The sequence below is a fragment of the Mycteria americana genome, chromosome 1 (genome assembly GCF_035582795.1).
Source record: "Mycteria americana isolate JAX WOST 10 ecotype Jacksonville Zoo and Gardens chromosome 1, USCA_MyAme_1.0, whole genome shotgun sequence".
NCBI lineage: Eukaryota > Metazoa > Chordata > Aves > Ciconiiformes > Ciconiidae > Mycteria > Mycteria americana.
Window position 1 is genome coordinate 29,503,135 of NC_134365.1, and position 17,500 is coordinate 29,520,634.

At 36.5% G+C, this 17,500-nt stretch overlaps 1 protein-coding gene across 1 annotated transcript in view; it reads right to left on the reverse strand.

The window, feature by feature from the left end:
* FOXP2 (forkhead box P2) overlaps positions 1 to 17,500 on the reverse strand; it is a 300,347-nt gene that overhangs the window by 48,737 nt on the left and 234,110 nt on the right. Inside the window, exons 4-9 of the mRNA XM_075491561.1 lie at positions 13,611 to 13,748; positions 12,235 to 12,432; positions 11,983 to 11,991; positions 10,572 to 10,737; positions 3,957 to 4,170; positions 2,204 to 2,308 (exon numbers count right to left, since the gene is read on the reverse strand). Coding sequence (XP_075347676.1) covers positions 2,204 to 2,308; positions 3,957 to 4,170; positions 10,572 to 10,737; positions 11,983 to 11,991; positions 12,235 to 12,432; positions 13,611 to 13,748 — 830 coding nt within the window. The remainder of the gene's footprint in view (positions 1 to 2,203; positions 2,309 to 3,956; positions 4,171 to 10,571; positions 10,738 to 11,982; positions 11,992 to 12,234; positions 12,433 to 13,610; positions 13,749 to 17,500) is intronic.

Here is a 17,500-nt window from a genome sequence, read left to right on the forward strand (position 1 = left end):
ACTTTCTTGAGCACAAGAAGTTGGAGTTCACTTCATAAACCAGGCACTCTTCAAAGTTGTCATAAGCATACTATAGAAATACACACTACTAGACTGGGGTAGTGTACTTATTAATATTTCATTTTGGTACAATATACTTGCATTAACTCTCTTAACACAGGTATCATATTGTTTCAAGTCAGAGAACCTAAAACATCGTAACAAAGATTAGACTAAGAGCAAAGCCTTGAAAACTACAGCCATTAGTCCTGTCATCCCCTATAAAGTTAATGGGTTGGAAAAATGGTCAATCTTTGGACTAAAAGTTGATATTTAATTGAAAGAAAATGTTTTTTAATTGTAATGGGGATTCTGCATTAGTGTGAACATGAAAAGGTACTAAAGAATCTAATGCAAGGTTATGTATTGATTTCCATCTTAACGCTAGTGTAAAATGAAGGAATATTTCTATTTCATAAACAACCTCGCCTATTCAGCACCATGACTTCTTATTTGTTTTAAGGGCATGGAAGACAGAATTGAATGAAAAGAAGAAATAATATTCTCACACATTTTTTGCTGGTGCATAGGACAAAAGCCATGACACTGCTGTAAACCCTGATTGACTCTGCACCAGAATTATCAAGATGTTATATATCGCTTTCACATTTTCCAGGGTTATTTGGTTCAGGAAAGCAAGAGCATCTGTAAACCTAGCACTACACCATCTTAATCAAAATGGTTTTAGTGATCGTGGATTATAACAAGAGACCTGAAATAATGGATGTGCAAAGTCTGCCCACAGAATTAGCATCACTATAGCCTAGGAAGGACGTATTTAGAGAATGTAGTTTTTCTTGAAAGGGAGAATTCTTGAGTTAAATGAATTTAAATTCTTAGTACTAATAATACTTAGAACACTACATTGAATTTGGGAGATTTCATTTTCCTTTTAATACAAACTTATGTAAATCAGGTTCTTTTAAATCCTATACAGTTTTCTCCAATAATAAGCTCTTATTTTGACATTCCACTTAATGTACTTATAAACAAAAATTTATCACGAGGGATACCTACCTAAGATTTGCGAGTCAGTATAAGTTACTTCATTTAAAACTGAAAGACAGCATGAAAGATGGAGAAAGCATTGCAAATACTTTATGAAAAGTATTGCTGTAATTCTGTTATAAAAGTTATTGCGATACTGAGTACTTATGGTCTGCTGTTAAAGGTGCTTCTGTTATATACCCTGTAGTCTACCATTTGTAAACACATCTTTTTGATGTTTCTGCCAACATCCTGGCAACAAAGCAGTGCAATTTCAAATGAGCTAATTAACTTAATTGTTGATGAAGCATGAAACAGTTCATTCACCCTGTTAGCTGCACCATGACAACATAAGAGTCTCAGCCCCTGAAGTTACTCATCTATATAAGCCTATCTGTAGCTTTCCATTAAGATCTATTGCATGCCAAAATGAGTATGGCTCTTCTGACAAAGACCAGTCCATAACGTACATAGGTAGAAAATCAGTGCTTTTGTTGAAAATTCAAATGAACACAAAATACTAGTAACCACTTTAAAAAAAAAAAGGAAAAAAAAAAGCAGAAACCCATTGTAGTTTGAAGCTGCAGATGAAAAGCAAAAGCTGTGTCACTTATTTTCTAAATGCTCTGATTTAGACAATAGCTGGCAAAACCAAATACTAAAAGTGAAAACTTTTGACGTCACTGTTCAGTCCTGAAAGGTGAAAACCCACCTGTTCACAGTGCTTTTTTTCCTGTGTATCTTGTGCACATACAAAAGTAAAAGCAAAAATAAATTAGCAAGTGAGAGTTAAATGGTCACGCTTAGTCCCTTGTGCTTTTTTATTTATACTATACACATTAATTCCCACTATACACAAACTGTCAGAATTTAAAACGTGCGTTTTCATACCCTTACTATCCAATATACAATCTAAAGCATCTCTTCAAATTTTCTGAGGCTCCATTTCAGTAAAGGATAATAAGAGGATTAAACACTGTGCTATTGAAAGGCCTGCAAAAGTGTTCGACATGAAAGAAAGGATAACAATTTGACCCTCTGCAGATAGCCTCGATTATCCAGTTGCTTGGAATACACAAAAAAATCTCTGACATGATTTACAGTAAAACTTTGTTTGCCATCTTTCTCTTTCCCTCGCCTTAAACAACCCTGTACCAACGAATAAAAATCCACCTACTTTAAAAATTGTCCAAAATCTTCACAAACGCTTTCACAGCCAGGCCATTTGCAAACTCCATGACCATAGAGAGTATGGGAGGCCCCAGTCTCCTCATGTGACGAGCTGTAGCAAAAGAATAAGGCATCAGATTCATCTCAAAAGCCATAATCGTTGGAGGCTGCTAGCGCCTGTCAGGTTACGATCAGTGACAAACAGGTCAAAACAGGTCAATTTAGCTCAGAGCAGTCAGAAAAATTTAATCGTTCTATTGAATAGTTCAACTGCCAAGGCTAGATGATGTTCCAATTAGAGAAGAAATAGAGCCAAAGATGACTGTTAATAAAGGATGAAAAAATAAGATGACTGTATAATACCATATGCTAATTCTGCCATATGACCTTGGTGTAACATTTACCTATAAATAAAAAATATGCTCAGAAGTGATCAATTCTGAGAAGAAATATTGCAGACAGACAGTCAGAATTTATGAATATTGTGAATGTTACAACAAAATATTTGGATTTTCTGCTTAAATGTGTATAAAAATAAAGTTGCTTCCATTAATAAATATTTTTTTTCATAAGTGTTGCTTCCATTAGCTACTTGGCTTCATAAAAAAACCCCAGCTGTGTTCCATGTCTTTTTCTGGGACTTCCACAATAGTTTCATCCATGTACAGTTATCAAAGAAATTCAGGGGATTGCCCCATGGAGGTGAGCATCAGCTACACATCCTGAAGCAAAGAACCATTCTCTGAGATATAATCACAAAAGTAATACTAACTAAAAGTACTACTATAAAAGTATTCAGAGAAGTACCAGTTTTTAAATAATACAAAAGAACGATAGAAAAATGTTCTTACAGTCACATGAGGACCAGAGACACTTAAATTGTAGTCTCCTATTATAAATATTAAAATAATTAAATGGAATATTTATTTGAAAATAGAATTATTTACAATTTAGGTTATGTAGATACAAATTAAATTTCATCTTATATTGAGATCATCTACATCTGACTACACTAATATATTTACTAATAAGTGCTACAGATACTATGTACTCTTGTATGCATTTAGTCATTACTTGAAAATAAGGAACAGTGAAGAATACCTGTCAATGTGTCTGAAAAATGATTTTAACTTTATCCATATGGTTGAATTCCACTGTATTACACTAATGCCACTGAAAATTTGTATGAAATGTGTCAACTGCGTTACCGTCGTGCATATAAGAAGGAAAATTCCGTGGTTTTCTTCACAAGAGATAAACAATATGAGAACTGCTTTGATGTACTAATTTTTAAAGCACTTTTTACATGAAATCTTTGCACTGAATTACAGCCTTGACAACTAAGATATACATACATTTTCCATGAAACCAGCAGTGTGATTCAATAGTAAAGGCCTGACTGCCAGATGTGTTAACTCAAATAAGAATGCAACTACACACCTACAAAAGTGCCCACAATTCTGCATTTACACTTCTAAACCAGCACACTCTATTCTGGGATTTCTAATTTTTACCAAAACTACCATAAATTCATGTGTTATAAAACCGCAGGCAGGTAATTGTCATTGTGTCTGCAAAATTAGACATCGTTACTGAAAATGATGCCTTATTGATAAACAATTCTGAAAAATCAGGTCTGCATGATCTCTTAAGTAACCTGTATTAAGTGTTATTTTGTGATTGGAAATAATGTGACTTATGATGTTAAACAACAGCTTTACGTCAAATGATAAGCACAGTTGTAATCTCATCAGAATTACCTGTCTCGCCTTGCATTTAGAACTGAAGACTGTCCATTCACTATGGAATGATGAGTTATTGGTGGTGATGCTTTGGAAGTGGTGGAGGAGGTAGTAGAGGAGGAATTGTTAGTAGTGAGGTCTAGCCCTCCATGTTTAATGCCATTGTCTTCCATACTGTGAACTCCAGTCACTTCTTTCCATAACTGCTGAATCTCAGCAGGACTTAAGCCAGCTATAAAATGAAAGAGAGCCCTACTAATATAACAAAATAAAGAGTTTCATATAATGAGCTCAGTGTTATTAATGGATTAATGCCAACAATAAAGCTGATGCTGTTTTTCCAGCACAATCAACGTGTAGTAAAACATAAATTCATTTTTCTTCTGTCAGAATCCAGGTAATCTAACTGTCTTCTCTTACATTATAAACAGTCAATTAGAAATCACTCATTTTAATGATATTATACTCCTTCTGAAAACATTGCATAAGGATCAAAGAGTGAAAGCTATAAAGAACTTGCAACTACTCCTTGAAAAGAACACAAAAACCAACCCTAAATATACTTCTGGACAAGATTTTTGTTGTCTGCTTACTCAATTTCTTGACATAGAAACATAACTCCACATATCCACACATGGAAACATAACATCCACAATTAACTCAGGTTTTATAATTCCTCTTAATCAAACATATAACAGAAAATAGAAAAACATATTACACTAAGGATACAAACATTGATATTCTCTTTAAACACTTAAGAAGAGCAGGGAGTGGAGGAAGAAGACTGGAGCGAGAAAAATCGGAAGACAAAAATGAAATCAATGAGATCATAACAGGTTTAACATTTGAGCAGAATGCATCTGCCTTTAATTAGTGACACCCACATATTCATTAGTCCTATTTAATATTTACAAAAATTGTTCCGTTTAAAAATATGTCTTAAGAGGCAAAACCAAAGCAACTATTTGGAAGAACAGAACCACTACAGGGCAGAGCTAGATACTGGTGACCCCTTAAGCTCTTCGGTACCGTTCAGTGGCACCAGACAACCAGAAAGCCAGCAAAACTGGCCCATTTACAACTCCCTCTACACCGGTGAAATTACATGTAGTGTAGACCATCAAATTCCTCCACTATTTCTGTTGTCCAGCCCTACTGTGGAAAACAAATTGGAGGGTTTGGCTAGGAGAAAGGAGACTCTGTCTCATCAGTCTCCTGGGGTGATGGGCAGCCATACAAAATTTCACTGCTATATGCACAGTACTATTCTGGAGTCTAGCCACCAGATCTTTGCAGATAGAGCTTAAATTTGCTCTCTACTCCTACTTGTAGCCTGGAAACTTGTAGTTTCCAGGATTCACCCTCGGCCACAAACAGCAATGTCTCGTAGAATGTATTCATACATCTGTGTTAGGGTTGTCTGGCTCAAGTTGAGCACGTTGCACGAAGTCATGGAAACTTCCATTACAATATGCTTCTGCCTGAAGTAAAGCCTCCCAAAACACAGGCAAGAGAAGAGCTGTGAGCATTCATGTAGCTAAGGTAGGAAATTCAGATTTTGAAAGACTATATATCAAAAATATATACACCTTCTGCCACTGCCAGTCTTTATAAGTTTGATATCTCTCTTTTGAAGAACATTAAATTAAATGTAGAAAAGAATGAGAAGCCCAGAGAGCTTCTTGTCAAAGGTCTGCTTTCATAGCCAGGTTTTTCAGCCTGACATGGTTTGGGCCAGAGGTATCTTAAAATCTAATTCTGTCTTCTGTTTCTTGTCTCAACAAGTGAAATTAGGTAAGAAAGTCATGCTTACAGTATCTAGATCTGCTGCAATGCAAAACATTCAAAATGCTGATGTTGTCTGAAATAAAATTTTGCTCTTTTTATTTTATGAAAGAGCTCAAATTTATTGTCCTTCAGAAAAGGATTAAAATCTATCCATTCAAATTTTTCATTGAGGATAGTTTTGTTTGGTAAACAAGATATATTAGAAAGATTTAAAGATTGTTTTTCACTATTTGGCAAATCTGTTTATTAGATAATGTTTTACATTGAAGACATAGGAACTCAGACTACTAAAACAGATTCAACAAAAAATTATGAAAAAGCACAGTAAGTTCCTTAATACTTCTCAATAGCTGTCTCACCATGAAGTACACAAAGCTATTAAAAAATAGACTAGTAGTGATTTACAGAAATAATAATTTCTGGAGGTAGTGTGGAAACAAATTGGTTGGAAGGTATTCAATTTTTTTTAAATTATGAAAGGAGCTCATTTTTAGACTACTATTTTGTGTCCTGCTTCTCTACCTTAGATACCAACACCCACTGGCAAACTCAGTTAATGACAAAGTGAAAAAGAGTTGATTGGAATGTAAGTCTTAAAACCGGAGTTTATATCATATTTGTACAGCAAAAAGCTAGTTTTTAAGGAAGCAAGCAAAGAAGCCAGGCTCTAATTTACTGCATTAGAGAGATGGGTAACGGAAGTGATGGTAATACTAGTTGTAATTGTTTAATGAAGGTAAGTAATTACTGCCGCGTTCATGAGGTATGTTCCAGCAACACTGCAAATAACCCATTTTAGCGTGGTAAATAATATTTACCTGCAAATGTAATCACAAATCAAAAAGAAAAGTAATGTATTCACTTAGGTGGCACAATATACACAGTATACTATTTACTTCAAAGTCTTTCCTTCCTCCTGCTGTTGAACAAAATAAACTAATTTTGTACTGAAAAAAATAAAAACCAAGAATAAACCCATCCGTCTGAATAATCAGAGGGCAAATATATCGTTGTGTTTTGCAGCGAGACAATTTTCATTAGAGATTATCAAACCTTGGGCCCTGGGGGAGCTGAATAAGAGCCACCCCAGAAGCTGGGTGAACGGATGAGGTCTGGGAGCGGCTGGAGCAACAGCCCCTCCTATGGGCAGGGGTCTCCTGCCCCTCTGGACAACCGCTGGGCAGCCCCTTCCTCTGCGTGAAGCTACGGATGGAGCTGTGTCTCCAGGCTGCCTAGCTCACCTAGATTTTTTTAAAATCAGAAAGAAATTTCTCTCTGGGCTCAGGCTGGTTAATTTTATCACTTCTTCTGAGCACTCTGAAAGGCTGCCTTTTAGGATAAAAGGATTAAGAGCAGGCACTTAAAAAGTATAAAGTTAATAAGCAGATTTCTAATTAATTGTAAATTATGGCAATTTTGTAGTTTCTGTGTCTGAAAAAGTCCAACTCCCATTTTACAAGAGACCTGTAAAATGGCTGACAGATCTTTTAGTCTGGATGTAAAAGTAGAGTAAGTTTTAAAGTTTCATAGGTTCTGATAACCCTCAAAATACCCTCTCCACACTACATTAAAAGAGAAAGGATAGGAAGAGGATCCAGAGTGCGATAAAAATTAGGAACTATAATGAAAAGAGCAAATACTGATTTGCTATGCAGTTTACTAACACCAAGAATTTTGGGATTCTGAGGTTAGTTTTATAACTCTCTTCATCACTATCTACTCTATTTTTATGTTTGAATAAATACTTAATAAAACTACCGCTTATAAAACCCACCCATGCATCTGTTTTTCATTTTGCTACACGGCCTGATCGAAACTGAGGGGTTTGCGTTTGTGGTTTTGTTTTTTTTTTTATTGTTGTCATTTACCGTCCTTTGCATTTAGCTAGCATCAATGCAGCATTACATGGAAGTAACTCACAGCAAGCCACTGGCTTTGGATATGGCATAGTGAAGATCTTGTCACAAAATAAATGCTAAAACACCTCTTGTATCTTATTTGCTATACCTGACCATCAAGAAAACATGGTAAACATTCCTGTCCATTAAAGGCAGAAACTGTACTTGGAGCAAATACTGTTTATATACGCAAACCTCACAGCTGTACTGGGAAGTTACGTCTTTTCATACTAACAAATGCAAAACCCATGCTCTCTTTGTCACTAACAGTTTGTGGTTTACAGGACTCTTTATGACCAATAACTTATAAACATGAATCTCCCTGTGCTTCTCTCATTGTTCTAGCCATCCGTGTAACTCAGCAATCTAAATGGATGCATATAAAAATATCTGTTACACATATGTAAATTCTTCCGTTTAACCGTATTATACATCTTGCAGCACACTGGAAAGAGAAAACCATCCTTTTACCACATCCAGTGTGTATTACCTTAAATAAATGCTGAAGGTTTAATTTAATACTGCCACAGAAAATGTCTGTCATAAAATTTGCTGAATTTTATGAGAAAAATGAAGGAAGTTTGATCCTCTTACTTTTATGCAAACCCCAATGCAGGGACATCTATGTTAAATCTAGTAAGTACTACTTGGATTTGTAAATATTGGACATATTTGGATGTATTTGGATGTGTAAATTTAATATTTATGAGACAGTCTCAACAGATCTGAAGCCTATTAATCTTCATTACATTGTTATGAACTGGCCTGGATGCTGTACCTTCCTATGAAAGACACAATGTGTTGTAAAAGAAGCCCAGAAAGAACTCCGAGCTGGTCACAACTCTGTATTTGATTCTCTCTTTGTTTCAGCATCTTGCTAGAAAGACTTTCCTTCTTACCCTCATCACTCTAACTTCACCTCACCTGGCACAGAGGGAGTGGCCTTTCTGGAGATGCAGAGAGGTTTTCCAGGGGAAGCTGTCTTATGTTTTTTAAGTTTGCACATCCATATCAGGGTTATGAAAAATCGAGGTCCTATAAATTAACTTGTGTATTTAAAAGAACCCTACATACACTGTAGATGCTAGAACTAGGAGAGAAAAATGGAAGAATTAAATACTTGACTGGAATTCATTATAATTTAAAAATATCAAGGCAGAAGCAAATAAGAAATTAATTTACTTTAAAAAGAACAATCCATATATATTTTGACTGTAAAATTTTCTATTTATTTATTTCTTTAGTATCAATCTTTTTTGTCATGACTTCAGTTACGCTTAATTCTTTGAGTAACAGAAAGTTCTTAAAAAGCACTGTTTACTAGTTCTCCTAAAAATGTATTAAAAAAGGTATTATTTTTTTCTATGTTTTTCTACTGGAAGTGGATGAATGAGTGTTGCATTAAACTAATGAATATCAATGCAATTGGGTAGGAGTGCTGAGGGAAATCTGTGGGGATTGCTTAACGTGAGAGAAAACCTAAGGAATTCCTCTTGCAACAGATGGCACAAGAGGAGGCTGCAGAAGGTAAAGCTGTTTGGAGGGAGGTTGTGTTTCAATTGCTTTTTTCCATTCTGGTCCAATGTGACTTTGTACAAAAGGAAACCAGCATTACCAGTATCACGTGTCCAAATTCATGAATCAGCTTGCCTCCCCACTGCTATTCTCAAATAATAGTATTTAGTGTGATAGCTTACTTAGTACTCTTTTTGGTTGTAATTTTTCTAACTTTAAATATGCTTGTGTCATAGCTTTTCCACACAACACAATGTGTGGAATTCACACATTTATTTGTAATTTCGGCTTTCCAGGAACTGAGGTTTTTAGCAGGTAAGTCTTTCTCATGCCTTTTTTCCGTCTTTTTTTTTTTTTTGTCTACACTGTCATCTATATACTGTGTACTCTGCTTTTGCTCATCAAATTTCTGAAGCTTTGATTTCATAATAGTTACGTGGTGGAGGATACATGCATAAAGACCAATTAAAAGTAATGTTACCTGTCATGAACACAGTCTAAACAATGCTCATTGCATGACTGGAGCGTCAGAGATCAGAGTATTGTGTAATTTTTATGACAGACATTTAGCTTACCTCCTTATGGTAACACAAACAGAAACACATACCTCACAGGTTATAGACAGAGTCCTTAAGATGGGAAGTCTTTGGCCTTATCTTAAAATGTAAGCAGCATTTATCTCCAAGTTAATTTACTTTTTAAAAGTGTGTGCCCTATTTTCTTTCAACCACGAATGTATTTGTGTCAAGTAGTACAGTTTGAGCTCATTTTCAACATTGAGAAATCCTGATCAAAGTGACAAAGTGAATTTTTTTTCCCTGAAAAGTCTTTACTGTTATTTGTCGGTCATAATTCATTGCTATTGGAATCACCACCTTCAAAACTTGTTGTTACCTTTAACATATTTGATACAAAGGAATAGCAAAGAAAATTAATCTTAAGGTTGGTCCCTAAATTCACATGTCACAAATTGAAGATTCAAAGTGTTTTTTAATGCCAAACACTTTATTTTCTTAGAAGAAAAAAAAAAAGAGTTTTGGAATGGCTTTAATATTACTGCCTGATATATTTTATATCTGTTCATTTATACTGAATGAAATGATAACATTTCCACTAAATCAAATTTCAGTAATTCCTCAGAGAAAAGCAATGGTGTTTGAATTGTGTTCCTATTAGAAATTGTTTTCAGCACATAAGGCTAATAAATATGCATCTTATATCTAAGAAAAAACACTCAAGAGCTGTTTTCTTCCATAAAAGTATGCTGTAAAATTTATCAGCCTCAAGAAAATTTGGTAATATAAGAACTAAAGTTCTAATAATAAAGTATGTTTAAGTGTCATAATGGGAAACTGCTGAAGTTCGGATGCAAATGGAAAAGTTTAAAAAGTTGTGAATTAGAAATTACTCCATTCATATATTACTCAAATACCTTGTGGCAGAGACTGGACAGGAAGAGCAGACTGGCCAGGTGGGATGGAAATGAGTCCCTGACGCTGAAGGTTCAGCAGATGTTGCTGCTGCTGAAGTTGTTGCATCTGGAGGAGCTGCTGCTGGAAGACAAGCTGCTGGGCTGCCAACTGCTGCTGCTGCTGCTGCTACAAAGAGAAGGGGGAGGAAAAAAAAGGAAAATGCAGCAAAGAGTAAAGTGTGCAGTGAAGGCTAGAAAGCCAAAAATGTAAAATCAACTTCTTTCCTTTTAATCTCAGTTATTAAATAATAATGCTATTTGTAGAATAGTCAGGCAGTGAAAGCGTTTGAAATCTTCTATTATATTCATTCAAGCTATTAGGTGTTAGGGAAAATGGCAAGATACACTTAATGACACACTAAAGAAAAGGGTCAAGAGAAAGTATGTAACAGCTGTTTCAAACAAAAAAAAAGCGCCCAGCTCATGGCAGATGATAACAAATTTATCTATGCTAAAAGTGTAACTCTTTACAGCAGCCTGTGATTTGAAGGCACTCTTGTTTTTCCAATTGACTAAGTTTGGTCCGCAGCGGCCCATGAACGTGGTCTCCAGTGATCTATTAGTAAACTGGGATGTAGCCTTCATTTCACTGGCCTGGTAGCTCGTTCTCTTTTCTTGTTGGAATACATTAAAAGGAGCATTGCATTCAAGGCAACGAAGTGCCCTATTACGGAGCAAAAGTATAAGTTCCAATTTTGTGAGGCATTTCAAGACAAACTGGAGCCTGCAAAGACTCAGGAGGGTATGAGAAGGCAGTCACACTTCAGAGGAAGACAAGCTGCTGTGGAAGACCTTTCCTTTCTAGTTTGGGGAAAAGAGAAACTTCTGATGCGCTCACTGGAAAACAGACTGCATAATGGAGCAAGTCATGTGGATTGCCCAGAGCCTCCGGAGAAATACGGGAGCAATTTCTATTCCATAGTTGATGGCTGTCTGAAATTCTATTCACAAATCCAAACAGAAACAAAGCCTCAGGAGGTCACAACTGCTTCCTCGACGTTTGCATAATGGGCAGCTTGAAGACAACGTCTAGGATACCTGCTGATCAATTTAACTACTTCAACATGTTTTGTTTGTATTATGTTTATATTTGATGCAGTTTGCTGACAAGTGCAAGCTAGGCCTGAGAAACCCACTTGTCAGGTTGATTTATGAGCACATCAAACTGTAACTTTCTACTCGCCACTCCAAACCTACAGTAGCAGTTCATTAATCAGGGGCCTGTGACTTTGAAATCTGTGCTCAATCGCTCTTTTTCAGCCATGGACTAAATTTGCATGCTCTCTGAGCTGTGCCACTGAGAAAAGTAAGGCTCCTTCCCCAACACAGATTGCCTGTGAATACAAGATAATCAGTACGGTGTCCACCACACAGCTTGTTCCTTGCACACTCGGATTCATTAGTGAACATTAGACGACAGCAGCACTAGACTGCTCAAATCCTATGTCTCAGAAAGGGGAGCAGGAGAATTATACCAGCACTGCTATTAAGCCCGGTAAAAACATAAGAACAAATCTTTGATAGCTGCATCCTTGCTACAGGAAAAAAATCTAAACTAGTCTTGTCTTTTCCAAGCTTCTGACAGCTCAAACTAGTATGCATCAGCAAGGGTCTTAGCTCCTACCTCTTTTGCTTGCTTTCCTGGATGCTGTTGCTGCTGCTGTTGCTGCTGCTGCTGCTGCTGTTGTTGCTGTTGCTGCTGCTGCTGTTGTTGCTGTTGCTGCTGCTGTTGTTGTTGCTGTTGCTGCTGCTGTTGCTGCTGCTGCAAAAGCTGAAGATGTAACTGCTCTTGCTGTTTCTTGTAAAACTCTTGTAGTTGTTGCTGAATAAACCATTTTGACTTTAATAAATAAAGGCAAAAGTTTCAAGTATTATAAATCTCCTAAACTCTTCTAGATTGGCATATGGTAGCGTAGCCATTAAGAATCACCTCATAATAAAAAATGTGATTTGAAGAGGCAGATCTACATACATTTTTTTCCAAGGCGGTTCTGAAATTTTCCAATGCAGATTCCAAAATATCCTAAACAGAAGGGTATAGAAAATCTGTATTCTAAAGGGAATGCAAGAGCCAAATTAACTCCTCAAATAACTATATCTAAGTTCCTCACATGTCCAGTATAACAAATCAGAAGCTGTACTCATCCACTTGCAAGAAACCTACAAGTCACTAAGGCCAAACTAAACTGTCTGTTTCTTAGGGGAAAAAAGTAATTAATCTGTCAATCTGTTTAGCGGAATGCTGGATTCACAACTGAAGGTGAATTGCCTGTAATGATCACGGTACTGGATATTAAAGTGTTTAAACATACAGTGATTGAGCTATGACTATGATAAACAGACACATCATTTTCTGTATGACAATTAAGCACCCAACCAAAATTCCACTCTGTGTTGCACTGAGGTACCGATCACTGACACTATCTTTATTGTATGAATAACAAATTCATGGATTCTTCACTTAGCTGCCAGATTTTGTGCTAAGGAAACAGCAACCTCCTCCTTCTTTTTAGCCTTAGCTGGGACAAATTTTTCGGATGTAAAAACAAACAAAATAAAAAAACTTTTTCCCATGGTGAAACAAGCTGTTAAGTTCAAATTTCATAACCGCATACCATTTATGTGACTAAAGGGAGCACTACAGTGTTATGAATTTTAAAGCAACAATTATCTACAACTCTATTTGCACTTCCTTTGGCAAGTCTACAATTAAAATGTGCCTAAGCACTTGAAAATTTAAATATCAATTTGTTCGGTATTTGTAATGCATCTGCCACTGCTGCTGCTGCTGTTTTTAATATAATATTTAATGTTTCAAAATCGCAATTTCACACTTCTGCAATTAAAACAAGAAAGTTAAAGACTGAGAAGTTTCACATTTATTTTCATTCTTTTTGGTGTAATGAGCGATGAAATATTACAAAATAGGACCCATAAAATCTGGCTGACACTTGTGCAAATGCCCTGTGCTAATGGTCCAAAGCAGGTAACCCACATTACCTGCTGCAACATAACTGCTTGCTGCTGCTGGAGAAGTGCTTGAAGCTGCTGCGGAGACAACACTTGCTGCTGGAGAATCTGCTGCATTTGCTGAGGGGTGATCACTTGGGGAGTCATCATGGCCACTGACACAGGCACCTGCACAGGGAAAGAAAGATATCATCGTCAAACACATTTTAGTTCGCCTGCACCACAGCTGTACATCTTTTTTATTTTGTACCAAAGATGGACCATAATTTTTTACATAATATTTATCACTGCAAAGTTCCAGTTTCAGTCAGAATCTGTTATTTTAAGACCACAGTACTGTGGCACTCTATTTCCAGAGGCATCAGATTCGATCAGACTCAAGCTTTATGTTTCACATCTCTTATGTATTCCTGCAAGAAATTTAAGCATTGGCTAGTACAAATGTGTATTTAAAAATAAATGATCACATGGCAGGGCTCTCAACACTTCATAATCAATCATCTTATCAAGTGTCATAATGTTACGAATGGAAAAATCTATTGAGACTGTTTCAAAAGATATGATTAAAACAGACAGCAAAATAAGTATCTTAAAGCAGTAAATGTTTTACACAATAAAGACACTTAGCCTAGAAAAATATTTGCGTAATACATCACTTCAGTGTAAGAACCTTCCCTGCTCGGCTAGTCTTTTAAGGAAGTCTGATTTATACAGGAAAAAAAAAGCTACAGAAATATTGGAGTATGGAGCAAGGGCCGCCACCTCAGTCACCTGGTCGCTGCAAAGAGAAACGTGTTCTCAGTCACCCCTAACTGAAAACTGAAAGTTGGGAAACCTTGTCATCAGATTATTAGTTTGTCCACTAAAATTTAAGAATGCATTTTTGTGCAGGTGCTTTTTTGGACACAGCTTTATTGTCCGTTCATTATACAGAGATGAAGCGTGTACATATGTGTACACACATGCTCTCAGGAATACATGTGCGAGTGGGAAAGACACAGCAAGGACGTGTGGTTGTGTATGTAAGAGAGAAAAGTCCCGCGGAAGAGCCTGAGGTATGTGCTGCGCCGCTGCAGCAGACACACTGGGTGAAACCCCTGCTCGAGCTAACCAGGACACAGTCAAACAGCTGTCAGCAGGCCAAGTTTTCCACCCATGAAAAAGCAGCCACTTGCTTGTCTAGCAAAATTCAAATGTTTTTTCTGTATATAATAGCAAGCTGGCATATAAATACTGCTTTGTGAGATGTTTGTAGGACATTCCAGTCTTCTGTAAATCAGCAAAAATAATATTATTATTAATAAAATAAATCATGAACAAATCTTAAGAGGAAAAACTTTTCTAATATTTCTATTACTTCAATCTATCCCGAAAGACTTTGTACAAATGTAACACTTAGAGGAAAAGAGAAATACAAGTCTGCTGAAGTTTTCTTTTAGAAGAAATTACTTCATCTAATATTACACAGTATGCCACTTTTCACACAATTCATCACAGCATAAATTTAGGCCTTAAAACACTAATTAAGAGTCTGAAAGTAAAAGTACCTACTATTACTGAAAAGTCTGATAGTCTTTTGCAAACAACAAATGAATTTTAAGACTAAAAATTCTGAAGGTCTTACTCTAAAATACAAGTGGAAGAGACAAACCAGACTTCCACTCAGAACCAGACACTTGTGGGGGGGAATTTAATCTAAGCTATCACTGGACTCCTACGCTCAATAGAATAAGGAAATCCTGAGAGAAAGTATCTGACCTAGTTTAGCCATCTATTTTAGCATGGGATTAATCCCTCTCTGAATGTGTCTATCCCTCTCCTTCGAGTGTAGGCTCACTTTAAGTTGACACCTAACTTTCAGATGGTTAATGTTGGTTATGACACTTTGTCACACCAGTAAGTTTTGTAGTATTGGAAACACCACATCTCTATGCAATAATGTTTTAGTCTAAGTCTACCTAAGCCTACCTAAGTCTACAAACAAGCTTTTACAACTTTGGGATGCATGAGCAAAGAGTAAAATTCACTGATTGGAGTCAGTGTTCAACTCCCTCTGAAATCAGTAAGAATTTTGTCTGTTTATGTGAGATCTGAACTTGCCTTCTTGTAACAATTTTGCCTCAGTGATGCTAGTCAACTTCCACATGTCACACAGAAATGAGAAGGCAGAGAGGAAGATGGACACCTTCCCAATTAAACCACTACCTTTAACCTTTAAACGCTGCAAGAATTTTCCTAACGCTTACATGCTTACTACTATAATATATAGCAAATGGTGAAGGTGTTGCACACTTGCTACTCCACTTCTCCTCTTACCTTTACATCCCCTCCATCTTCCCTGGCTCGTGTATTTTCAAACATACAAGTAAAAATTCTGATCTAAACAGAGTGAAAATCAACCTAACTCTGTAAGTGGCACTGATTTATTCATGCTCAGTGCTAAAGACTCTAGCCAGTAAGATGTACAGTAAGCCTCGTGCTGCTGCGAGAGTCCTCTGTTCCTCAGCCTGAAATACAGGCTCCCCTTCAGCAGGCACATTTCTGCTGGCTTTTGTAGTGTCTGCTCTGAATCTCCCTGGCTGTGTACTTGCTCTTGTATTTGGAGACACACCTGCTTTGCGATACACTCTAAGAGCTTTTCTCTTCAAATTTGTTTTTCCCGTATTTTTCAACAGGCACTTTCAACTGTATAAGCTGAAGTAGGGAACCTAATTCACCTGTTTTTCAGGATGACGGATAAAAGCATGAAAAAGCTGGCAGTCAAGATCATTACTAAAAATACATATTGATGTAGGTAATATTGCCATTAACAGCATTTTATGTGAGGATCCATATGTGTGTATCATACCTGATATATATCTTATTTCCCATAGATAAAGGACAAGGCATTTTGAAAACTGCTTGAATTTTAAATTAGCAAAACGTATTAAGCAAAGAGATTTCTCTAATTGTAATTAGGTAATATAAATTGGTACATTTCACAGCCTTCAGTGACACACCAGACTGCACTTTATTTCTTACTGGCATCGTGTTACTGTGCTATCTGGGTCAGAAGACTATCACAAACTTGCTATTTTATGGCCAATTATGTGTATTAGGAATATTTCTTTGGTTTAGTGTCTGTGTTTTTCAAGATTTCTGATCTGAATTTACAAAATGTAGCGAATTGGCAAACTCTGACTTTTTCATAGAAATCTCTCAATGTGTCTGAAGTCAGTTCAGGTAGAGGACAGTAGAGGGACACAGTGAAAAGATATGATCAAGTGAATGATGTGGTTCATTTGGGTGGGCCACAAACTCCCAACAAATTCTCGGTCAGACCTCTCATAAAAAAACAGAAGAGACAAAGTGAAACGTGATTTATGACTGCAACCCATTTGTTACATGATGTCCTCGAAGAAACTGAACTCCCCACTCCGTCATGAAAGTGACTGGGTACAGCAACCCTACAAAACTCGATGGGTCAGACAGCCTCTGAAGAACACATAAATTTGTTGACTCCATGATGGACCCTGATGGAGGCTTCGTGTTTTGAAGAGTTTCTCATGTTTCTGATGCAGGCTGTCCCCCATTTCTTTGGATGAGCTTACAAGTCCCGCTAAATAAAACTATAGATACATAAACAAACAAATTTTTAACACATTTAAATAGCATTTCAGGCAAAACCAACTGTAAACTGCTTTATTACTACATGTGAATGTACTAATTAAAGAAGAGCTATGACACAGAATGAAAATGTTGATAGTGGAAATTAGATAGATGAACATGGCCGCAGAAATGAAGATAGAACTTCTTTTAAGACTAACAAATCTGGTTTTTCCCCAGATCAATTTAATAGAGAAATGGTGGAGGCTGAGCTTGTGTATTTAACACCACTCTTCTGTCATACACGAAAAATTTAAGTAAAAAGCTTGCCAGGT